General features: G+C 34.0%; 1 protein-coding gene across 1 annotated transcript; it reads right to left on the minus strand.

Annotated features, from left to right (window-relative positions):
• Window positions 1-963: 963 nt before the first annotated feature.
• Window positions 964-27,443, minus strand: LOC131852327 (sodium/potassium-transporting ATPase subunit beta-2-like). The gene is made up of 7 exons (XM_059202993.1): window positions 27,286-27,443; window positions 6,123-6,251; window positions 5,597-5,719; window positions 3,831-4,009; window positions 3,532-3,636; window positions 2,196-2,364; window positions 964-1,084 (listed from the first exon to the last, which is right to left on the minus strand). The coding sequence occupies exons 1-7, from the start codon at window positions 27,419-27,421 to the stop codon at window positions 975-977; spliced, it is 951 nt and encodes a 316-aa protein (XP_059058976.1). The 5' UTR covers window positions 27,422-27,443; the 3' UTR covers window positions 964-974.
• Between the last annotated feature and the right edge of the window lie 23 nt (window positions 27,444-27,466).

Raw genomic sequence — 27,466 nt, forward strand, 5'->3', positions numbered from 1 at the left:
TATATTTTACATCAAATTACATACACCATTGTAAGGCACAATATGAGTAGAATATTCTCACTTACTACTTTAAAAAAATATGTAACATAGAGAGAGCAGGCTGAAAAGAATTTTCGTCCGTTCATTGACATCTTAAAAGTAAACTCCATAATTTCATAACCTTGATCACTTTTCCTAAATATCTCATAACTTGGAAGACTTTTTTGTGAGGTTTTCTATATTAAAAATTTATGTTTCTATAACTTGCTTAGAGAAATAAAAAAAATATGTAACTTCGATACAACGTGATATCATTTGGGAAAATTATTAAATTTGTAAATGAAATCATATTGCGTTTCCTACGTCCACAATTTTATACACCAATATCTAATTAAAAAAAAAAAACTAATAGCTATTAAATTTATTAAAAAGATCAGGTATTTTACCGAAGATTTTTATATTATCTGTTATATGTCAGAAATAATTAAATGTGTGGAACAAAAATTAATCCAAAAAAATACTCAACGTACCACATTTCATGCAATAAAATTTCATTTCATTTAGAAAGAAACTTTTTAGTTAGTGTATAAAAAATATTTTAAATACTCAATAAAATATCATCACATATTTGAGCCTAAATAAATTAGTGCTGGTCGGTAGTTCGTATTCACACGTTTCGACTTGTAAAATGTGAACTTACAAGGATTGTTTAAAAGAGCAACACACAAGTTTCTTGCTTATTCTTCTTGTGATGAGACAGTTTTTCGAATAAGCGGTAGATTTAAAAAAATGTTGACTATTCAAAACTGCTTAAATTAAGTTTATTTGAATAAATGATTTCTATTCTATTCTATTCTACTGCTGGACGTACGCCTCTCCCAAGGCACGCCACTGGGCAAGATCTTTAGTGTATAATTAATAACCTATGAAAATTTTTGACTAATAATCACATAGAAATTTTAAACTAATAAGATATGTGTCATCTTTTGGTCCCATCAGTCGATCATAATCTCGAGATGTGTGGAGCCCAGCCTCTCCTTCAAACTCTCCGTGTATTTAACGTTGCGGGCCCAGGCGCGGCATCGAATGTTTATAATCTGGTGTACTGCAAATAAAAAAAAATATAAAAATGGTGAAGTTATAAAATTACATATAAACACATACAAACAGTACTGTAACATTTTATTTTCGGACTACTCTAATGCTGTTGGCCGCAGCTGGCCATTACAGCTTCACCGGACGATAGGGGCGAGTGCAGATGGCACTCCAAACCAAAGGAAGGACTTATGGAGCGGTTGAAGGCAAACGGATACGACTTTAGTCTAAGAGCACCGCTAGGAGTTCTAACCTCGGCTTAGGCCGTCGTAATTTCTACCCCTAATTAAATTGGGATCGATCAGAGGGGACCTAATTAATGTTAATGTCTTGTGTTCTAGCGGTTTGTATACCGTCTTCTGATCCGGGTTTGATTCCTCCGTTTACATTACTACCTTTTACCCGCGGCTTCACTCGCATTGAATCTATTAAATAACTTCATTACTGGCTTCTAGATGGCGCTGATTTATAACTTCATTACTGGCTGCGAGATGGCGCTGATTTATAATTGATTTATAACTCCATTACTGGCTGCTAGATGGCGGTGAAGTAGCAATATGTAGATTTTTTGTTTTTTTATAAATTATATTTCTTTTTTCAAATAAAATTCTATCTTCATTCTAATACCAAGACTATGTGTAAAAATTTCATAATGATTGGTTCAGTAGTTTTTGCGTGGAAGCGTAACAAACATCTATACTTTCACATTTATAACATTAGTAAGGATGTGCAATTTACTTGCAATGAATTTGATACGAAATCATAGCATACTGGTAATAAAAAAACTATTTGTTAACTAATTAATTTAATTCATAGATGAATATAGGTGTACTCTATTGTACCACAGATAAGATAGTATTATATGTAATATTATGTTATCTGTGGTATTACTGTACTAATGTTCTGAGGTTTGAATGAGACATTCTAAGTAGCATATAAGATATAATGCAGATATATTAAGATGTAAAAATTTCCAAAATTAAATGTAAAATTTTAATCTTATATGTTCATACATGGCTTATTCAGGGAACTGTGTCTTATAGTAACTCAATAACTACGTTGAACTGTTGTTCTCCGAAGTCACAGTTTAATCAATGAATTTAAGACAATTAAAAACATACAAGTTGGTTTGAGAAGCTGCACTGCCACCAGGGGACTGAGGTAACCTGGCGTGTTGTCGTATGGGAAGAATGTCTCTGGCAGGCCAGGGTACGGCCAGTACTTCAAAGGACCCAAAGCGTCAATGTCAGCTGGACGCTCGCCCATACACGACACCCACACTTTACGACGCTGAAAACAAAAGATTGTTATTCTTAGAAATAGTCCGCAAGCCAGAGCCTAATTCGTCAATGATTGCCTCTCGCCCGAAAATTTCTAAAATGGTTGAGATCTTTGTATTATGAAATCTAGAGAAAAAGTCTGCTGCTATTGCGAGTGTGGGCCAAGGAGGAGAACAATCATATTTAACATTTTTTTTTTCTTTTATTTCGTGAACATTTTAAATTCAAATGTCTTTTACAAAAATAAATCTTATATACTACAACTTTAAAGTTCATTTCAGCTGAAGGAAGAATTATTTATTAGCGCCATTTCATATCTTTCTACCACGGCATCTAGTGAATACTGGACAAACTAAATCACCAGTTAAAAGAATTTCGGGGCACCAGTGGAGGATAATAAGATGGACATGAGGTCGGGTCAATAGGCCCATCGTGGTAAATTCACTGTGAATTTATTACGACGTTTTTCAGTGTAAGAAGCACTAATTATAATGACGACTTAGGCTTTGAAGCCGGCTACAGCAAGGGAAACCCCAAGTAGCGCCCGTGACTTGTGACACGGGTGTAGGTTTAAAAGGCCCTTTTAGAATGCATTAACACTCACCTTCACTACTTGCAGCTTTCCCCAGGCCCAACTAAGACTTGGATAAACCCATTGCTAATACAATTCACTTTAATATCCAAAACACAACTGGCACGCTCTGCGCTCGTCGACTGAATGCCGCGGCTCACGCAACGAAAGAGGATTATTCAACTACCAACCTCTGTTTTTATAGACCAAAGTCAGTGTAGTAGGTTGGTCTATAAATACTAGATGGCGCTATTTACAGTATTCGTAATAATCCTTACATTGGGTACTTCATTAGTACTAAAAACAAACTACCTTCTTTTAATATATTTTTAAAATATCGAATTTTTTCTACAATAAAGATGTGAATTCTAACACCAGGGAGAACCACATGGAGTGAACCATATAAGATACACTGCTAGCAATGGTGTTATTAGTACATTACTAACAATTCCCTTTCCCTTGAGGTCTAATATTATAAAAAAGTTTGTAATTAAATTGAATTTGAAATGACTGACGAAATTAAACTCTGGCTCGCAGACTAAGTGCTTGTTGGGTCAACTAATACATAATAATGAATATTTGTAGCTTGTGCATCTGATCACTCACTTGCTGTACTGTGGTGGTAGAGTTGATGTACGCCGTGATATCTGGAGGTATGTTAGGAGGCAGGTCCCCAGGGTCATCGTAGTAGTCCGGGTTCCAGTCGAATAACTGATGAACATAACATATACATCTATGGATAGCCTCAGTGGTCAATTGAGAATAACTAGCTAGAAACTCAATTGAATTACTTTTTTTTTCTAAAAGACAGTTTATATACAATGCATATATAAGTGTCTATATCTAACAATAAATGAAAATCCCGTGCATGAACAACTATTGCCATATAAAAAAATGGTAAGTACCCTATTCAACTTGATGATGATACACGGCGTCTTGGTGGAGTATCCATAATTGTTCTCCTTGGAGCAGGGCCCCAACAGCGAGGTGTTGAACGCGCACACTTCTTTCCTTGGGGGCTTCACCTCACCACACTCGCGCTGGTTCACACCCCCATTGATTAACAGAGACTTGTTCTCATAAGCTGAAAGTCAATAAATCTTCATTTAATAAAACTTACTATAATAATAATAGTACCCCTGGAAAATTCACATAATGTCACCTAATGTTAAAGTACTAGACAACTGATATAAAAACATTTTTTTCTGTAAATACATTCATAATCTTAATTTTATTAATATTATCACATATTATAAATGCGAAAGTTTGTAAATATTTGTTAAAAATGTTAGTTACTCTTGCACGCAAAAACTACTGAACGGATAATGATGAAACTATAGTAACATAACATATGGAGCAGAATAACACACAGGTTACATTTTTTTATTGAAACTTATATATTGAAATTTAAAGCGGGTTCAACCGCGAGCACAGCTAGTATAACTATATATAGAAAACACCCAGACCGATACAATCATACTCCTAAATGCAAATGTTTCTGTCATGCGAGGAATCGAATTTGTGACCATCGGATGTTATGGGGTTTGCAATACTACAAATCCATCAATGTCCTCACGTAACTGATTGAAAAAACTTGTAATTGATAGAAAATGAACACTGTTATTTCTTAAATCTATGTTAAATTCAAATTCAAATTCAAAATCATTTATTCATGTAGGACATTTTAGCCGCTTATGAACGTCAAGTTTTTACATTATAATTATTTTTCCCTACCGTCCAGTTCGGTATATAGATCCAATTGAGAAGAACTGGCAAGAAACTCAATTAAATAACTTTTTTTAAAGCCAGTTTATTTACAATGCATAGGTATTTATATAGGTGTCTATGTCTAACATTAAATGAAAATCCCGAACATGAAAACTATTGCCATGCACGCTCGTCATTCAAATAATCTTTAGTGAATCGGTTAGTTTTGAATTTATTTAAGGGTAATTCCAATATATCCTTTGGTATCTTATTGTAAAATTTTATACTTATTCCCATAAAAGACCTATTGACAAGTCGCAAGTTCGGCCGCACATGGAGTACTGCTCTCATCTTTGGGCAGGAGCACCTGGATACCAGCTCGGTCCTTTTGACTCGGTTCAGAGAAGTGCTATGAGACTTGTCGATGATCCCAATCTCTTTAACGGTATCGAACCACTTACCTTGATGCGAGACTTCGCATCGCTTTGTGTGTTCTACCGAATATACAACGGACTGTGTTCTGATGAATTGTTTGACATGATGCCTACGGCTACCTTTTACCATCGCACCGCTCGCTATCGACAGGGAATTCATCCCCACAAGCTGGAATCTAAGTTGTCTCGGACAGTGCGGTTTCAGAGGAGCTTCCTCCCGCGTACACTTAGATTGTGGAATGAACTACCTGCCGAGGTTTTCTCGAGAGACTACAGCATGGGGTTTTTCAAGAAGGGTATATTAAGGTTTCTTAAAATTCGGCAACGCGTATGTGACAGCCCTGGTATTTCAGGCATCTATCTATAGGCTACGGTAACCGTTTACCATCAGATGGGCTGTTAAAAAAAATTGACTTTTCTAAACGATACTTGATAAACGCAACTGTATGGATCGCAAACTTGTGCTAAAATTAAACACTATTACTTCCTACTCTAGGTCTGATAAACTATCAAAAAATTTAATTACTCACGTGCTAGAAAAGCGTTGATATTGTCCACATATTTCTTGACTTGCGTGGCGTTGTCTGCTTTATACCAGATCAGAGCGCCCTCCTCGAACACCAACGGTCTGTGTCCCATGCCAGGATTGTCACCTGAAACGTTTACTATTACGTTTAAGTTATTCTACTTTTGACAAGATTGTTATTTGGCAGTTTGTATTTACACTAATGTCTTCCTGTTCTTTCTCTTATTCTCCATCTTCCTGTTCTTCTTCTTCTTCTAGTTCTTCTCCTGTTCTTCTTCAGTCGTTCGTTATAGTTGTTATTTGTTGTTGTGTTATTATACTGTTTTACTTCCGATAATGCTTGCACTTCCTTGTTGCCAGACAAACAAACAGAAATGTGCCTTTTCGCCTTTTCCCAACAAAATATTTAAATTACTTTAATGGAATTTGACGTGATAACAAATTTTATCACTATATATTATAATTTATCTTAATAAGCAATAAAAGTCGAGGGTAACTGGTAGAACACAAATAAATACTACTGTGCTCACCTATAATAGAGTCAGCTAGCGTGAAGTACGGAATCCGTTCATCCATGGTGGCCAGGAGACCACACATGCAGATGGAGAAGAAAATAATGATGCAGATGTACATCACCAGATAGATCAGCCCGATGACTCCTGGAAAAGAATATATTTCAAAATATCAGTTATGAATATTTTTTTTATATAATTAACTAGCTGTACTCGCAACTTCGGCCGCATTGAATTTACCTTTATATTTCTAAATTAATAGAATTTTTCTAAAATAAAAGTAGCCTAAGTTACTCTTTATTACATCAGCTACCTGCCAATAAAAGTCCCGTCAAAATCGGTCCAGCCATTTCAGAGATTAGCTAGAACAAACAGATAGACAGACAAAAATTGTAAAAAATGTTATTTTGATGTACCGTATTTATATTCATATGCATGTCGGAAAAAACGGTTATTTCAATATTACAAACAGACACTCCAATTTTATTTATTTGTATAGATGTATAGATATGTCAAACAAACTGATAGCCCACGTGATTCTAATTAATTTAGTTCGTATCTTCCATCTATCTATACCAATATTATAATATAAAGAGGAAAAGGTTGTATGTTCGTTTGGAGTAATATCCGATCTGCTGATCCGAATTTCTTCTTTCTTCCAAAAGTTTTCGCTGTTATATTATCTCCGAATGATATAATAATAATAATAATCTCAAGACAATTCACACAGCGCCATCTAGACCCAAGTTGAGCTAGCTAAAGCTTGTGTTATGGGTACTAGATAACTGATACAAATACATAGATTTTTTTTCGTAAATACATACATGTTATACGTATTGAAAACACCCAGACTGATACAAACAATCATATTCATGAATACAAATGTTTGTACCGTGCGAGGAATCGAACCCGCGACCATCGGACGTAAAGATGTGTGACCGCTAGACCGATTTTATTATATAAAACTATTATGAAACCGACTGACGTACCTAGTTCATTGTTTATTTACTTATTTACCCTGCGTACCTGTTGCTATAGTGTCATAAACAAATAACGATAGTAATATCACAGATAATATAATATTACATACAGATACCCCATCCCATACAAGAAAATGGTTCCTTCCTAACTCGGGCTATTCTTCGGGCTATTTTATTTCGCCGCCGTAGGCGCTAGATGTCGCTATATCTGAAGCAGTTCGGATTACTAGTGGGTGATTAGTAATAAAGCATGAAAATAGATGGCAGAGAATTCGGTCTACATGACATCTGTTTTGCAAAGATACGTACATAATAGATATATAACTGTATCGAACTCCTGATTGGGTACAATCGAAAATTCAATGTAGGTATAATATTGTTCGCTGACAGTCTACAGACACGGCTAATGTACCTATGTATCTATGTACTATGTTACAGTTACTTTTTTACATGCCTACTTTATTTTCTCCCGACGAAGATATGTCGTAACGCGTCTGCACTAAAATCGGGCTATCGGTTAAGGAGCAATAGCTCCTTAACGAATAGCCCGATTTTAATACGGTTTTTTTTATTTAAATTGTTATGTGATAGTGATAGATTTTAGCTATAATCAATTAATGTGCATATGGGTACCTCATATAATTTTCAGTATATAATTATTTCTCAATATGTAGTTAATTACGGTAAACTGGCAATTTGTAAAACTGAAAATAATATCTTCAAACCATCAATCTGTTATATGTAGGTTCTTTCAGGGATACTACATCGGTGCTAATGACATGTAGGTACTTATTTTGATGTTATACCTATTTGTAGAACCTTCGATATCTACAAACTACGCCTTTACTGCTAGTTTTTTGGTATTTATGTAAGTTGTTATTCAGTTGAAATTAAGCTGCGAAATTACAGGATATTTGGACATAACATCTATGTTCTCCGGAATGATAACGTATGCGGGATATAGCGGGCACGACATGATGACGTAATGCTGTTTAATAATATATACGTAATATTATGTACGTCGGATAGCGTCGTGGTTGGATGGATCGTCAGCTTATTTACCATTTCAGTTAATAATAGTAGGTAGTAACTTTTGACAATATGGATGAAGGTAGAAGGTAACGGTGATGATGATGAGATCAATAATGACTGTTGACGATAGTGACGGTGGTATTTATATTTATGACCACCATAAAATTCATCATTGGCAGTATTCTCAACATTATCATCATTGTTCATCATGATGATTGAGATCAAATTAATTAATTGATAAAAAAAGTATCAAGTATTAGGTAGGTACTAAGTCCTTATATGACTTAAATACAAGGTTCTGGGATGCTGTGATATACTACAGTCTCTAGATTTTGTTTCTTATTAGTACTCCACAACCAAAGTCTATAGACAGAGAAATATAGATTTACACAAAGTTTTTTGATGTAAATGGGAATTATTATACACATTGCATTAAAAAATATATATGATTACCATCTAATACAAAATCATTATGTAGTAAATAATTCCTGACATTTTAAATCGAATGAGGTGAAACTAACATTGCATGAACACAACACTTGAAGATCATAATTTTTATTTCAGGTAATAAAACACTTTTAAATAATTTATTAATCACAGAATAAACAATTGTTAATAATTTACAATAATATTTCTTTCACTGCTTGTCTGTTATACCACTAAAACTTCAAACACTTCTGTTATTTTTATATTATATTCCAAATAAATCAATATCAAGACATAATATTTCATCAAAATCATTTCATAATTAATTCCTGGTACACAAAATATTCCTGGATTTGTTGATGAAGCAATATAATAATAATCATGAGCTTAAATCATAAACTTATTTGCAGTCGGTTACACATAATTACTTGGAATTTCTTCTCATCACTAGTCCGTTGCTTTCTTACTTATTTAATTATATTATTAATTGCATTGTGATTAATAATTTACAGATTTTTCTTCTGCTTTTTTCTCTTATTTTTACTTGCATTATTATTTTATACAGTAAAATGTTCATATATATATTGTGATGACAGGAGCGGTGGTGAGAGTAAACACACACAGTAGGGTGTAACTTGTATATTTAACTGTTACATCTTGAATACTCTAGCTTACACTAATTACATAAACTATATATATGAGGTACTGCGTGACCTACGTGTCGTTATACAAAACGTACACTCGCACAATCTTTTACTGAACGTGCTGATTTGCATCACTATACCACACCTCCCCTGAAAAGTAGGGTGTCTATGGTGAGGGTGTCCCCTCCCTCTGAAAGTTTAACATTACAAGGACAATTTTATTATTTAAACATACAAAAAGACAAAAAAAAACAGCACTAAGGATTAATTTAACTCAACAATTTCTCAAGGTATATCATACCTGAGTACAAAAAAAAATACAAACTTTTATAATTACATTGTTTTGTTAATACATATTTGTCATCACCAAAGATCAGATCTTGTTTTATACTAAACAAGTAGTAACCAAAAATTAAAATTAGGCCTTTACTCTATAACAATATTAAGAAATTTTATGCTTCACATTATTGGCCAATGTGACAATGCTCACTTCATTATCTGTACTTATTGACTTATTATACTTATCTATACATTTTACAGTATACCTACATAATCGTAAAAACTCATCATACTTCTGTATATACCGACAGAACTTATTAACTTGAGACTTATTGTACATATTTTTAATAATTATAACTTCCATAATATTATGATCCTTGCATATCTCTACAAGTTCTCTTAATGATTCATCTACGCCCACCTTTGTTAATAGAGACGTTTGATTTAAATATATTATAGATCCAGATAGAACTACATTGCACGCATTATCATGCATATTATGCATACCTAACACTTTTCCTAATGTCTCCTTATTACAAATATTTAATTTCACACGAAACTGTGATTTTCTAGTAATTCCTGCCATCTTTGATGGACTAGATTTCACTTTCACTTGAGAACATTTATTAATTTTCTTAATTGGACCTTGCGTAATAACGCCTGAACAGCATGAGTTTAATTTTTTTAACTCATCGGACGTTACAGTTATTTTCGATAATTCGTCCGCTGTTCTATTTTTCAAACAATTTACATTTCTCTCCATATAGTCAGTTTTCCTTTTATTAGGAAAAGTAACATATTTTATACCATTTTCTCTTTTTTGAAAAGGTATACGAACCCTATCAAGTGATCCGTGGGGCTTTACACTTAAACAGCCCAATTCAAAATTTATGATACCTTTAAATTGTATCAAAAAATCTTCTCCTAATATACCATGGGAACTGCACTGTATTTCTTTAAATACATAAAACTTTTGTCTATTTTGCAGTTTCTGAAATAAAAGATTCAAGATTACCACAAACGCCCTTTATTATAGCGTTATTTTTGTGGATCTTATTTAAAGGCAAATTTTTTAACTAATCATACTTTAAAACTGACATTGACGCTCCTGAGTCTGCTATCAAAAATATATCATTATTAAAACAATTAAATTTAACTACATTATTTGTGTTAAAAGCTAAAATTTCGGTATTCTTATTTTCATGAACAAAATCTAACGATGTCTTTCTATCGCTATTCCTACTATCAGCTGACGCTTTGACGTAATTCATATGCTTACTATAACAAACTGCGCGACCTTCTTTACTATGCATTTTTGTATTTTGCTGACTACGCGCCTTAGTATTATTACGCTTCACTTGACATTGATTTGTTCTGCGATCAAATTCTCGTGCGTCATAATTTATTTTATTTATTAAACACGTTTGGAAGTTCTTAGGAATAAATTCCTCCTCTTCTATTGCTGATCTGACAGCTTCTTGTAAATTTGATATTTTTCGACATATTATGTACATTGTCAACCTACTATCGTTTAGCCCGTATGCAAATTGCCTAATTGCAATATTCTCATTTATGGGCAATAAGATATCATACGCGGTGTTCAAACCCCCCGCTTGGGCAATTGTTAATTCAACAAACAACCTTTCAATTTCATCCCCAAACTCTAAAATTGTTCTATTACCCTGCCTACATTTGTAGTTGTGTTAAAATGAATGTATACGATTTACTTGGTAATAAAATTTTTCTTATATCCTCTGTTAAATTATTAATATTATCGTAGTTTGATTTTAATTTTAATTTGGCACAACTAGAAAGTCTCGTCTTTAATATAAAATTTATTAGTAAGGGGTGGTCATCAGGCCTGAGGATGGTTTTGTAAAATTCAATGCCGTCTAAAAGGCTTTTTATAATGTTCTCATCCCGATTCACTATAGGTAATAGCAATAAAGCTGTTTTTAAATCAAATGCGGCCATTTTTAAAATATACAGACTAATATAAAATTCTTTCAAAAATTGTGTAAGTGGCCTGTCACAGTTTGCCTACTTCCTGTTCAAAATAAGTGACTTAAATTTAAATACACAATAAAATATTATATACCACTTAATATGTCCCTAAATTATATTTTCACTGCACCAAATACGTATAAAAATGCCTTCAGAAATGACACTAATCATGGCACAATAATCACTACAACATTTGTAGACCGCTAGCACCCTTTTATTCTATCTTTATACTTCCATCTATGGATCCTTCAATCAATTTTAGGCACAGGTATGCGGTGAACCTCAATTTGAGGATATTGGACACCGATGGCCTAGGAACATTAATTTCCACCGTATTGAGGATAAATAATTTATACCTCTTTGCTGCCCGAAGATCTTCAGAGTATAGTCTGATCTTGATCCATTTATGCAGCTTCTTTGTCACGGTCGCCATGTGATGACAGGAGCGGTGGTGAGAGTAAACACACACAGTAGGGTGTAACTTGTATATTTAACTGTTACATCTTGAATACTCTAGCTTACACTAATTACATAAACTATATATATGAGGTACTGCGTGACCTACGTGTCGTTATACAAAACGTACACTCGCACAATCTTTTACTGAACGTGCTGATTTGCATCACTATACCACAATATATATATATATATACATATATATATATATTTCTTATTCTTTTGAACTCCTGTTCTTTACAGTAAAAATGTTATTTATCTTCATCTGAATGACTAGGAGATTTAGAATATCATCTCTTATTTGTTTAAACTTAGTTCAGTATTAAGTTGTTGATGTCAGGAAAATCTGAAAACAATATCATATACCATGTTACATTTTCATGAACTTACATGAATGAATTTACATGAAAGTAACTATACTGTAACCTTATTAGCACAATAAACTATTATTCATACATCATATTCATTCAGTTCTAATAAAATATAAAAATAATACTACTGTTTAGTACTTTATTTTGATTAATAATTTTCAGTATTTTCTCAATCAATCAAAAATTATAAAATCAGTGTTAGTTTTTTGAAGTTACATTCATAACAATAATAAAAACATAATAATACCACATTAAAGCGGTCACCAAGTACCTATGTTTATTATATTTTAATATGAAAGATACACACGCATACATATGCAAGTTTTTAACAACTTATAGTTATACCTGGTATGAGATAATCCTCAAAGACACGATAGTTTACTAAATATTTGTAGTAGTCCTTAGACACATTTAAATTATTGAGTTTGACAAAAACAAAAAATAAGAAGTTCAATGAACTCTGAACAGGAACAATTCAAAAGTTGAAGTACCTACTTAACTTAAATGATGAAAAAAGAGAAAAAATCCAATGCTAGTGAAAATATGTTTTAAGCATTTGACTTAAAGTCGTTTATCCTATTCTTTTATTCCTATATTTTATGTTTTTAACATTTCATTTATGTTGCCAGTACTCGTTGTCATTTCGATATAATAAAAAAATATGGACCAACCTACGATTTTAAATCGATATTTTTATTTGTGATGAAATCTAATAATATAAATTATGAATAACCTACCCTCGAATGGAGATATTAAAAAACTAATTATCATGAATAGTAGGTACTAGGATCAGTAATATATCATAGTATTATGAATGATTATCGTTTCAAAACCTTGTACAATTTAGTAAGGTTGAAAATATCCTTCTACAAAAGCAAAATTCGAGTATTTGTAAAGTTTCTTATGAGTATTTTTAAAAATTCGAGGATCCTCACATTTAGCTACCAATGTCAGTAATTTAGATACCATATAACACTTGTTTATTGAGGTTTCATAAAGGTATAGCTGACCTTATATACTCTATACCACATTCAATTCTCATTCATTAAATTACAATAAGTAGGTATTTATTTTTTTTAATAGAAGAACTATGTCACTAATGTCATTAATTGCTATAATTACCAGGGTGACCGCGTGGAGGTTGATATAATAGAGTACACTTGTATCAGATCAATCTAATTAATATTTCCCTCTTCAAGTTTCGAAGTTATGAGCGAACAGATAAATATATAGTACTTGCATACCTGTCAAAATCTCTCTATTTTGCCGTCGTCGAGTAAAAATTATGCATTGCAATTCGTTCCAAATAAGAGTATAATACAAAATGATGAAATTTTACTGTTTGCAAAGACTAATAAAAGCACCATCGAATAATACGTTGTAATATCTTGTTATCGATTATTCGAAAAAATCGATAAATCTATGCATTTATTTTTAATATGGCAACACTTTCTAAATAAGTATTACTGGAATAATATGGTTTTCTTGTTTAGCTGTTTTATATTTACTTAAACTTTTTTTATGTTTAACTTATCATAATAATATAGTAAGTACTTATTATTTGAAAATATAAAATAAACATTTAAAATACGGTGATACAAATGAAAACAGCGCCATCTATGAAAGTATTTTGGAAACAATAAGCCCCAATTAGCAATGATTAAATTGTAAACAAATACAGGGCAACAACAAAATGAGTAAATATATGAAAATTACTTTTCAAAACGCATTATTTCATTTTAACATCTATATATGACTTTTTAAAAATAGATTAAAGCTTTTTAAAAACATAGTTTTGGGTTTTAAACGATTACAAAACAATGTTGAATTCCATTCGATACCAATGACGCCATCTAAATCCGTTTTTCGAACTAAAAATGGCTACTATGCCATTGATCCCCACTGGTAATACTAACATGTCTTCTCAATATTACCATAGATAACATCATTACGTAGTATAAAACAAAGTCGCTGTCGCTGTCTGTCCGTCCCTATGTATGCTTAAATCTTTAAAACTACGCAACAGATTTTGTAGTGGTTTATTTTAATATATAGAGTGATTCAAGAGGAAGGTTTATATGTATAATATATGCACACCTGTGTGAAGCCGGGGTGGGTAGTTAGTTACGTAGTATAAACAAAGTCTGTCGCTGTCTGTCCGTCCCTATGTATGCTGAAATCTTTAAAACTACACAACGGATTTTGAAGCGTTTTTTTTTATACATAGAGTGAATCTAGAGGAAGATTTATATGTATAATACATGTACACCCGGGCGAAGCCGGGGCAAGTAGCTAGTAATAATTGTATTACTATCCGTCTGTTTAACACGCATGCTATAATCTGTTATAGTATGGGTGTTAAATGGAATATAACGACTTGTATATTCGTTTGTTTATTGTAAAAACAATATTGTATAACTATTTTGACGACCTCAGTGGTCTAGCGGTATAGCTGACCGCTTTACGACCGTTGGTCGCAGGTTCGATTCCTCGGCATAAACATTTGTGTTCATGAGTCTGGATGTTTTCTATGTATATGTGTGTATTTACAAATATATATATCTATATATTTGTATCAGTTATCTAGTGCGCATAACACAAGCTTTAGCTAGCTTAACTTGGGTATAGATGGCGCTGTGTGAATTGTCCTGAGATTATTATTATTATATTGCAAAATTTTGGCCGGAGGGGTAGAGCGGGGAAGTGTTAGGAAGGTGGTATTTTTTAGTTCTTACATATGCAGTTTATTGTCTAGAGTTGCCAGATTTTTTTCAGCCCATAAGGGGCAAACGCTTAAATAGGCAAAAAATACGGGAATTTAATATTTTACCCGCGACATATAAAAAACAAAATTATATAGTGTCATTCTTTGTTTTATTTATATACCTATTTTTCTGAGGAGCAAGTCAGTTTTAACATATTTATAAGAATAGAATAGAATAGAATAGAATAGAAAATCATTTATTCAAATAAACTTACATTGAAGCACTTTTGAATAGTCATAACATTTTTTTTTTTTAATCTACCGCTCATTCGGAATGCTGTCTCATCACAAGAAGAACAAGCAAGAAACTTGTGTGTTGCTCTTTTAAATAATTTATTCTTACTTACAATTTAAGTTTAAGTGTGTGAATACAAACCACCGATTAGCACTAATTCAATTAAATACTCAAAAAGAAAAAAATATTGAATACATAACCAACTGGTTAAACAATTAATAAGAGGAAATCAGTCATAGTGATTAGAGCAGACCAGTCCCTACAAGCAGCACCCGTTCACGAGTATGACGGATGAGCCAGCCATCACTGCGCTCGACCATATTTTAGGGAGCCCAATGACCCGGCCCACCACGCCGCCACAAGTCTGGACATTTTAGTGAGCATGACTACTCAAAACACCAGACCACGTCATAGCTACTCACAATTGCCATCTGATGTTTATAGTATTCACATTTCACATAAGAATGCATGCGGCAATTAATACAAACCCGCTACGCTTTCATATTTCTAAAATAATTGAATCAAGAAAGCAATGAGATAAACAAATTATAACGTTGTATGCTAATAAACTAATTATTTACTTGATATGTTGTCTTCTATGAATTCGTCTATCCTGTAATAGGCTTTCTTACACAAGGCTTTCTTATAAAAGTCAATACAATTATAATCATAATTAAAAACCGTCATCAACTCGCTTTTTATTAAATTAGAAGTACGAACGTTGAGTGCGTGAATATTTATTTATTATGTCTAACATAGATCCTATCGATTTAATAATAAAAAACGGAGCACGATTCGTATACGGGACAGAGTCGGTCCCGCCGGGACATTTTAAACTGAGCCTAAAATACAGGACCTCACGGGAAATACGAGACGTCTAGCAACACTATTACTGTCCCTGTTCAAAGTCTACCTGGGAAACAATGTTTTCTTTTACCAAATATAGCGAACCTTATTCTGAACCCACGTCATTAAATCCACAGCCAGTGACGCGCGTTACAGGGTAAACATACAGTTTTCCTATACCAACCATATTCCAGCTATTTCTAGCGCCAAATCGATTAATGGCAGAACCAATAAACAAACAAACAGTAGGTTTTAAGAATTGGTAGTGCCCCTTTGAGAACGAAGCCCGTAAGATTCAAATCCAGTAGCATTTTAATGTTAAACAAACATGATATTTTTAATTGATGATAATGGAAAGATGTATGTATCCATCAGCGCTAACATAAAGTATCTAAGTAGTTTAGAAACGAAATACAAAATACAATAATCATTACAGTACCTAAATAAATATTTAAAATCATAATGTACTTAATATGAAAGTTTAAATTAAAGAAAAAACTACTGGTCTTCTAGAACTAGGCAGTATGGAATATGTCATAATATCTTTGCCTAACAAAATTATACAGACATAGATAATAAAAACGCACCACTAAAAAGCTACAGTGAATTTAAAATTCAGTTGAAGCAGCAAACATCTTTAGCATGTACGGGAGTAACCTCTATGAATTACAATAAGAAATGTTAAAACTACTGTATAGTTCCCGAAAAAGTTAAAAATAACTCATATACTCTAAATATAAACAAAAAATACAATCGTTTTCTTATTCAATTAATTGAAAACGTATAGCTGTTTGCAAGTATATCGTTCTAGGTCGAAAATGCCGTTAAATGCTCACCAAAACGATAACCCTGGCCTTATATAATCCACATATCTATAAGTACATACAGACATATAAACCTAGAGTCATGTAAACTGTTGCCGAGGCTGGACTTCTATTTATGGCTCCAGTAAACTTTATAGCATGACGTACGGGATGTAATATTTCTAATATATTGTATAGAATAATATTTCTAAATAAATGAGTGATAGCTGTTCTGTTTTTGGAGGGAAATTTAGGACAGAATAAAAAAATCTCAGGACAGCGCCATCTAGTCCCAAGATAAGCAGCACTAGGTACTATAAAGCTGATAAATACATAGACTTTTGTAAATACATACTTAATATACATAGAAAACACGCAGACCGATACAACCAATCATACTCATGAATACAAATGTTTGTACCGTGCGAGGAATCGACCCTGCGACCTTTGGAAGGTAAGGTGGTAGAGCGCCGGGGCACTCAAAAATTACAGTACTCGTCATCGAGAACAATAGAATGTAATTTTAGCGAGGTAAATTTTGAACGAAGTCGTTTCCAACAATGGTATTTCCGAACCGATACAATATTGAAACCATCAAGAACAGAGCTTCCCTCTTAAAAGGCCGGCAAAGCACTTGCAATTCCCCTAATGTTACAGGTGCTCATGGGCGGCGGTAATCACTTACCATCAAGTGACCCGCACGCTCTTTTGTCTTCTATGCTATAAAAAAATGCCTTAATAAAAACATATTAGTTGAAAGTATTCATTACGTATCATGTCATTTTCTCTACAGGAATTTTTCCATAGTATGTTCTTAAGTAATTGAACAGTAGTAGGGCGGTACACCGGTCACACCCAACGTTGTGAGACGTATGCTTAATTTACTTACTATTTCATTTGTATATCCGATATCTTTGTTTGTACGGAGAAAATATAATAGTATATATATATATATATATAATTCTATATCTATTAAATAATCAATTCAATCAGAATCAAATAAAAACAGAAATATTCATTATTCAAATAAACTCATTACAAGCACTTTTGAATAGTCATATTTTGATTCTACCACTCATTCGGAACGCTGATTCATCACAAGAAGAATGAACAAGGAACTTGTGTGTTGCTCTTTTGAATAGATGTTTATATAAATATGTATAACTACATTAAATATGTATTAAGATATAGTTGAACACTATGATGGACAGCTCGGTTATCATACTAGTGAACGGGAAAAATTGTGAGGACGAGTCTGCTCAAGTTAATGCAATTATTTTTGCAACCGAAATTTAACTATTTAAAAAGCACGTTTTCTTTATGTTATATATTATTTATATATAAGTAGAATTATTAGTTACTAGCTACCTACCCCGGCTTCGCTCTGCTGTACATGTATGTATAATTCTACACATATAAATAAAATTGGAGTGTCTGTTTGTAATATTGAAATAACAGTTTTTTACTCCATTCATATGAATATAAATACGGTACATACACCAAAATTGCATTTTTACAAATTTTGTCTGTCTGTCTGTTTGTTCCGGCTAATCTCTGAAATGGCTGAACCGATTTTGACAGGACTTTTTTGGCAGGTAGCTGATGTAATAAGGAGTAACTTAGGCTACTTTTATTTTAGAAGAATAAAGTAAAATTCCACGCGGACGAAGTCGCAGGAATAGCTAGTTGTAAATATAAACCTTCCTCTTTAATCACTCTATCTATTAAAAAAACCGCTTCAAAATCCGTTGCGTAGGTTTAAAGATTTAAGCATACATAGAGACGGACAGACAGCAACAGCGACTTTGTTTTATACTATGTAGTGATTTTGATTTCCTGGTACGGAGTGTAGTTATATAGTTTTTTAAACTCTTTACTTAGAGTAGAGATAGAGACGAAGTTCTTAGCAATCCATGGATTTACCGTGCGGGTGCCGGGTCTATCGTGTGGCAGAGAGGAAAACTCCGAGCAGTTCCCGAGACCTGTGAAACGAGTGTAGTGCCTAATTTACACTCAGCCCAAGTGAGCAGGGAAGTGAGTAGCGCCAGAGTGGAAACATTCCCATGCCATTGACGCTGCCACTCGCGCTGGCCGGCGCTCCCTCGATTGTCGGTTTTTCGTGCGCCCTCTCGCTCAGTTGTCGCCTGGCAATTATCCGGCAGCGCCAGTAGCAGGGGAAGCAACTGAATGTAAACGTAGCATAGGATTAAGAAGCTCCTTTCTGCCGTACATCGACACTCACCCTCACCATCGTGTTTCGCACCCTGCCCAACCAAATTTGGTAGGAGTTAATCTAACTTTAGATAAACGTTTAGAAATAAATTTTCATTGAATAAACTTTTTCAATAAATGGATGCTGCCAAAGTGGCGATTTATAGCTAGTGCAAGTACGTTTACCAATACATTTTACAGCTCGATATCATGACGTCCCACTTGATATATTTAGAATCCCACTTTTCATACGTCTCGGTCAGATTTACCGAGTTTTCTCGGTAAGTTATGATTGGCGTACGTTTAAAATAAACGGTGATTCACTGCCAACTAGGTGGGTGCGGGTTTAGGCTGTACGAGCGTAGCAACCAGTGTTGCCAGATTGAGGGGATTTTGTGGAGATTTGGGAGAAACAGCTGTTTTTGGATGGAATTTAATGTTTGGGGAGAAGTGAATAATATATGGCACGTCAGTATGAGAGTTTAGGCTATACGAATGTAGATACCGATGTTGCCAGATTTAGGAGATTTTGTGGAAATTTGGGAGAAACAACTGTTGGAAGAAAATTAATGTTTGAGAGGCGTACTTTAGACTCAAAAGAAATAGTTATAAATTGTTTAATGTTAAAAATATTCCTCATATGTAGGTGAATAAAGTTTAATATTACCAGATAAGATAATTGTGAAACGATAAAAAAATACTAAACAAACAAATACGGGCAGCCATGATCCATGAGTCAATTTATAATATAAGCCTGTTAAGAATTGCGTATACTTTAACAGATTTTGTTTCCAAGGAAGAAATTCTAAATGATAATGACGAATCCATATATAGGATAGGATAGGATAGGATAGGATAGGATAGGATAGGATAGGATAGGATAGGATAGGATAGGATAGGATAGGATAGGATAGGATAGGATAGGATAGGATAGGATAGGATAGAATAGAATAGATTATAATATTATAGAACAGAACAGAACAGAACAGAACAGAACAGAACAAAATAGAACAGAAAAGAATAGAACAGAATAGAACAGAATAGAATAGAATAGAATAGAAAATCATTTATTCAAATAAACTTAATTTAAGCACTATTGAGTAGTCAATTTTTTTTTTAAATCTACCGCTTATTCGAAAAGCTGTCTCATCACAAGAAGAATAAGCAAGAAACTTGTGTGTTGCTCTTTTAAACAATCCTTGTAAGTTCACATTTTACAAGTCGAAACGTGTGAATACAAACTACCAACCAGCACTAATTTATTTAGGCTCAAATATAAAAACACAATAAGATTAAATCAGTCGTAGTGATAAGAGCAGACCAGTCCCTACAAGCAGCACTCGTTCACGAGTATGACGGATGAGCCAGCCATCACTGCGCTCGACCATATTTTAGGGAGCCCAATGACCCGGCCCACCACGCCGCCACATGTCTGGACATTTTAGTGAGCATGACTACTCATTCCACTCGACCACGTCACAGCAACAAAAATTACTATATGGTAGTTACAGTATTCGCACTTTACATGAGGATGCATGCGGCAATCAATACAAAAGCCGCTACGCTATCATATATCAAGAATGCTTTCTTGATATATGATATGATGAAAAATTGATTATAACGTTGTCCGCAAATAAACTTATACTTGCTATATATTGCTATCATCTATAAATTCATCTATCCTATAATAGGCTTTTTTACATATGTATATTATTTTATTTTCACATATATGTGTACCCATATACATATATGTATACTCACATACATGTAGACGCAAATAGCAGTTTTGCCTGCGAGTTAAAAACAAACTAAAATACGAGAACCATGCTTATACCAGTAGAACGTTTCAACAGACGAAGTTGGTTGAAGTGAGCACAACCTCGCTGGTCTAAAGGTTTAGCATACCGCCTTACTTTCCATGATTGCGGGTTCAATGCGTCGCACGGTACATACATTTGTATTTATGTACATAATTGTTTGTATTGATGTGGTTGTTTTCTATGTAAATTATGTTTGTATTTACAAGAAAATGTATATAATTATTAGTATCAATTGTTTAGTACCCATAATACAAGCTCTACTTAGGCTTGGACTAGATGGCGCTGTCTGTATTGTCCAAGGTTTATTATTATAATAAATTGCAGTTTAGGGAGATATTGAATAAAATTTTGAGGAAGAATCGAGACGGTTATCTGGCAACACTGGTACCAATCAACTAGCTTCGTTCATAAAGTACATTATTAGATTTATTACATCAATGCCACTTTTTACGGTTTCCTTTACATCTCGAACGCTTTGAAATTGAAACATTTTATACGTACATACTTCGATACATTTTTTTATTTAACTAGAATGGCAAACGTTACAGGATTCCGGACATTTACAGCTACACCGAACCAAAGAGAGCGAGTGCAGATAGCACTCCAAACCAAAGGAAGGACTTATGGAGTGGCTGTAGGCCAACTCCCGCCTGATGCATACGATTCTGTCAAGGAAATTACCTTTGAACTTCTCACGTTAACAGAGTAATATATAATATAATAAAGAACGTAGAATAAGATAAACAAAATATATTTCTAATCAAGATAAAATAATAAAAACACATTTAATACAATAATATAGATAAGTTATACGGATACATCAATACGACGACAGACAGACAAAACACACTCTCTTTACAAATATTCAAACATACTTCATCTGCCATACCAGCCAGTCTAGACATCGATTGTAAACCTCGTTCTAACAAATTTTAGTCTGAGGACTTCGAATCTCGGCTCAGGCCGTTGTAATTTCGATCCCCGTTTGAATTGGACGGGGGATCGATCGTAGGGGTGAGCACACTGCGCTGTTATATATGTTTTTAAATGATATATTGGCAATATTTTAACGATAACCTAGACGCATCAAAAGTTAGGAAAACTTAATAATTCCGAAGAATAGGAATACCTGCGAATGGCACTAATTTGTCAAAAGAAGCGTCTCAATGAGTTCTATATGTGTATGAAAAGTATGTAAAAATCCGTGGAAAATTAGAGGTGTTCAAGCGAAAAATGCAAAATAGGAACATGGTTTTTGAAGTTAGGAATTATTCCCGACCTCATAACTCCTCTTTTTTCTTTCCTTCCACTGTTTTTACTTCCTTACCTACGATTTTAATGTATATTTAGAACACAATTATGTTTATGAAAGTTTAATAATTGCCTATAATATTAGGTATTATATTTATATTTTATAAACAGAAAATGTAACAATTAAATAAATTAAGGAAAATGATAATTATAATATTAATTTATTTATTTATAATATATTGAAATTACATAATTACTATTTAGATATACCTAACATATAATAAGTTTAATAATATGCAGGTATAAATAAAACAATGTCTTTATATATAAAAATTACGTGTCACATATTTTGGCCGCGATGGACTCCTAAACAACTGAACCGATTGCAAATTTGATTTGCACATTGCGTACAATTTGATCCAACTTGAAAGATAGGATAGCTTCATCTCAATTTATAGTCGCAACATTATTTTATTCAAGAACCTTAACCACAACAACGCGTGGTCGGGTCTGCTAGTCATCATCATCATCATCGCAGCCCGGAAGACGTCCACTGCTGGACATAGGCCTCCCCCATAGATCTCCATGACAGTCGGTCCTGCGCTGCTCGTATCCAATGCCTTCCAGCGATCTTGACCAGATCGTCGGTCCACCTTGCTGGAGGCCTTCCCACGCTGCGTCTTCCGGTCCGTGGTCGCCACTCGAGGACTTTACTGCCCCAACGGCCATCTGTCCTACGAGCTATGTGCCCTGCCCATTGCCACTTCAGCAGAGTCGCAATTCTTCGGGCTATGTCGGTCACTCTGGTTCTTCTGCGGATCTCCTCATTTCTGATTCGATCACGCAGAGTAACTCCGAGCATAGCCCTCTCCATTGCCTTCTGAGTGACTCTGATTTTGTTCTTGGCCCATAGTTAGCGACCACGTCTCTGTGCCGTAAGTCAACACTGGCAACACACATTGGTCGTAAACCTTCGTCTTGAGACACTGCGGTAATTTGGACGAAAAGATATATCGGAGCTTCCCGAACGCTGCCCATCCGAGTTGGATTCGACGATTGACCTCTTTCTCGAAATTGGATCCACCTAACTGGATAGTATAGGGTCTGCTAGTGTATATAAATTATTATATATAATATATAGTATAAGAATCTTAGTAATATTATAAACGCGGTAATTTGATAATATGGATGGATGGATAATATAATAATAATATCTCAGGACAATTCCCACAGCGCCATCTAGTACCAAGTTAAGCGAAGCTTGTTTTAACACTACAAAACTGATACAAATAATTATATACATTTTATTTTGTACATATAGTATAGGTTACATCTCAATTTATAATCGTAATAATATTTTATTCAAGAATCTTAACCACAGCAACGCGTGGCCGGATCTGATAGTGTTTATAATATATTTTAATGGAAAAAAACAATGGAATGTTGGATCCCCTGCGTTAATAATAGTGGAGGATGATAAGATGACCATGACGTCATATTATAGTCAGTCCCAGATGAATTCAGCACATCGTGGAGAGTTTATCTGGGGCTGACCATACAGTACCAGGGTGGAGGTCGACCTAACATGGTACATTGTTAGCAATGGGAGTTACTAGTTCCCATTGCTAATAATCCCCACTACTACAATATTACTCACTAAACGATTACTTGAATGACGAGCGTGCATGGCAATAGTTGTTCACGCACTGGATTTTCATTTAATGTTAGACATAGATATCTACGTATATAAGTACACAACATAAATAAACTGGCTTTTAAAATAAAATGAATTTCAGTTGAGTTTCTTGCCAGCTCTCAATTGAATCTGTATACTCAACCTGGATGATATATAACACTTGATACAAAAAACTTGACGTTTATAAGCGGCTAACATATCCTACATGAATAAATGATTTTTGATTTGTTTTGATCTGAAAGGGTTTATTAGTCCAATTTACTAACATTCTTACCTCCCATCTGTTATATTGTGGCTAAATTTATCAATATTAGTACAGCGTATTCCTACGCTGTGTTGGTTCCATACAGTTCTTAATATAAATATTATTATACAGGGTGTTACACTATGTTAGTTCCTTTCATTCATAAGTAGAAGCAGAAACAGTTTTTTTATTTAACACTATCTAAAGCAATGATTCCAAAGTGTTCTGTATCGACTCCCAGGGGTCTATAACAGCGGTCATCTTGTTGTTTACTTTATGTTTTTGACACTAAACTTTACTACAGTTAGAAATTTACAAAAAATCTATACCAAATAAGAATGGGGGATGTACCCAAAACCGAAAAATATGGCAAAGAGTCTACAACACAAAAAAGTTTGGGAACCACTGATCTAAAGGATATTTCATAACAGCAAGTTAAGGTTTATAATACGTAGTTGCAGTTAGTAATAGTACGGTTATAGTATAATATAAACTGTTTATTAAAAAGTTTCTGGTTTTCATCATTATATGATAGTAACTATAAAAATTAAACATAACAAATATGTACCTCTATCAACAGTGGAAATATATTAAAACTAGCTGTGCCCGCAACTTCGTCCGTGTGGAATAGTGAGCGAGGAATCGAACCCACGACCATTCGGAAGTAAGGTTGATAAAGTGCTAAACAGCCAGATCACCGAGGCCGTAATTAATAAAATTGTAGAATTCAGATTTTAGATATCTCTTGAGATCTATATTTTTTTATTATTTTTCTCCTCTTTTAATGTTAGTGGTAGGTGATTATATATGTTTATGGATGATACCATTTTTATATAAAGACTACCTTTTACCCGCGACTTCGCTCGCATTGAATCCATTAAATTTTTGTTTTAAATAAAATCCTATGTTCATTCTAACACCTCCAAGAACATTTATACAAAATCTCATGATGATCGCTTCAGTAGTTTTTGCGTGAAAGTGTAAGAAACATACCTACATACACATTTATAATAATAGTAAGGACTATAGGAAAAAAGACGTAATCAATCCTGCATTGGATCGTTGAACAAATTACTCATGCCTCTTTACTAGTGCTATAGCTATCTTGTAGGAGTGCCCGTCATAGCTACTATATCGTTACCACCCTCTGCAAACGGAATTTTCCATAATAATCGACCTTCAGGTCATAGTTTTTTAATTAAACTTCTCTGTTACTATTTATTACCACCCCAATAACAAGTTAATAGGTTTTGTGGTATTTATGGGGACGGATATTGTTGACCCAATAGCTAGCAATAGAATAGAATAGAATAGAAAATCATTTATTCAAATAAACATAATTTAAGCACTTTTGAATAGTCAACATTTTTTTTAATCTACCGCTTATTCAGGTTGCCCTCAATACGGTTTCCCCTGGAAACCATCGTGATAAATTTCAGGTGAATTTGTCACGATGAGCTAACTGATGGGGGGAAGGGGATTGTTAGTAATGTGGACTCATGACCCCATTACTAGCAATGTACCATATCAGGTTGACCTCCACGCGGTTCCCCCTGGAAACCATCGTAATAAATTCCTGGTGAATTTGTCACGATGGGCTAACTGACCTGACCTCATGTTCATCTTATCATCCTCCACTGGTGCCCCGCCAGCGTAAATCGTTAGCGCAGGCACACATAAAAAAACTGACCTAACATAGCTAACAATGTCAGGTTGACCTCCACGCGATGCCCCCTGGAAACCATCATGATAAATTCATAGTGAACTTCATGAATTTGTCACGATGGGCTAACTGATCTGACCTCATGTTCATCTTATATCCTCCACTGGTGCCCCGCCAGCGTAAACCCTTAGCGCAGGCACCCATAAAAAAACTGACCTAACATAGCTAACAATGTCAGGTTGACCTCCACGCGATGCCCCCTGGAAACCATCGTAATACATTCCTGATGAATTTGTCACGATGGGCTAACTGACCTGAACTCATACTCATCTTATCATCATCCACTGGTGCCCCGCCATAAACCGTTTGCTCAGGCGGGTGCACAATTCCATTATCATACATAAAAATAACTGATCTAGTATAGCTAATAATGTCAGGTTGACCTCAATGAGGTTTCCCTGGAAACCATCGTGATAAATTCCTGATGAATTTGCCACGATGAGTTAACTGATCTAGCATCATAGTCGTCTTATTATCCTCCACTGGTGCCCCGCCAGCATAAACTTAACACAAGCAGTTATTATCACAAGAATGTTATGTATAAAAAATATTGCATATAATCTGTGCCTGCGGTTTCCCCCCCCCCCATGAAAGTAGCCTATATGTTATTTTAATGTATAAGCTATGTTACTAAAATAAAGTCAACGATTTTACTATTCGTATCCTATTATTAATATTATAAACACGAAAGTTTGTGAGTATGGATGGATGGGTGGATGTTTGTTCCTCTGTCACTCAAAAACTACTGAGCGGATTTTGATGAAACTTTACAGTAATATAGCTTATACATCAGAATAATACGTAGGCTATAATGTAAGACTGTATTATGTAAATTGGGTGAAATATAAATGTATGCGATGCAGACAAAGTTGTGCGGATCAGTTAGTTGTTAATAAAATATTAACACATTTTACAGCAATATCCCTCAGACATATTATACCTGAGACTAATATATAATTATAGCATACTCATACACGTGGTTGTTATCAGAATGTATATTGTATAATTTGAAGAAAAAAAATATTTTTTTTTATTACGTATAAACACGCGTAACAATATTTGAATTGAAAAAAATAATTTCCTAATTAAATAAAAAAAATGCATCAAATAAAAATATTAGACAATCGAAAAAACTGTAATGGAATTTTACCTATTTTTTTATTATGAAATATTTTGGTTCTTTTTTGTTTGTAACAACTTTATTGTACAGTAAAACAAAGGAAACAAAGATCTTAAGGAATAAGTTCTACAATGGCAGACTTATCTCAAATTTAGGATTTCTTCCATATATTTTTTGTTAAAAGAAAATAACATCATGAAATTATGTACTAAGATACGATTTTTTTAAGATATAAAAGTTATCTTTACAAAATATTGTATATATAAAATATCATACCCCATCTTTTCCCTGTGCGGCCCAGGAATGTTCTCTCCTCTGGATTCCATATCGCGTATTGTATTTGCTGAAGGAAGGGTCTCTGTGGAGGGCGCCGGCAGTAGTTTGCCACGCCGTTTGGCTTATCCGCGCCCATCGTGACAGATCCACCGCCGCAAACTGACTGGTCTACTACAGCCTT

This window comes from Achroia grisella, unplaced genomic scaffold, assembly GCF_030625045.1.
Source record: "Achroia grisella isolate CSIRO2021 unplaced genomic scaffold, CSIRO_AGI_Agris_v1 utg842, whole genome shotgun sequence".
Lineage (NCBI taxonomy): Eukaryota > Metazoa > Arthropoda > Insecta > Lepidoptera > Pyralidae > Achroia > Achroia grisella.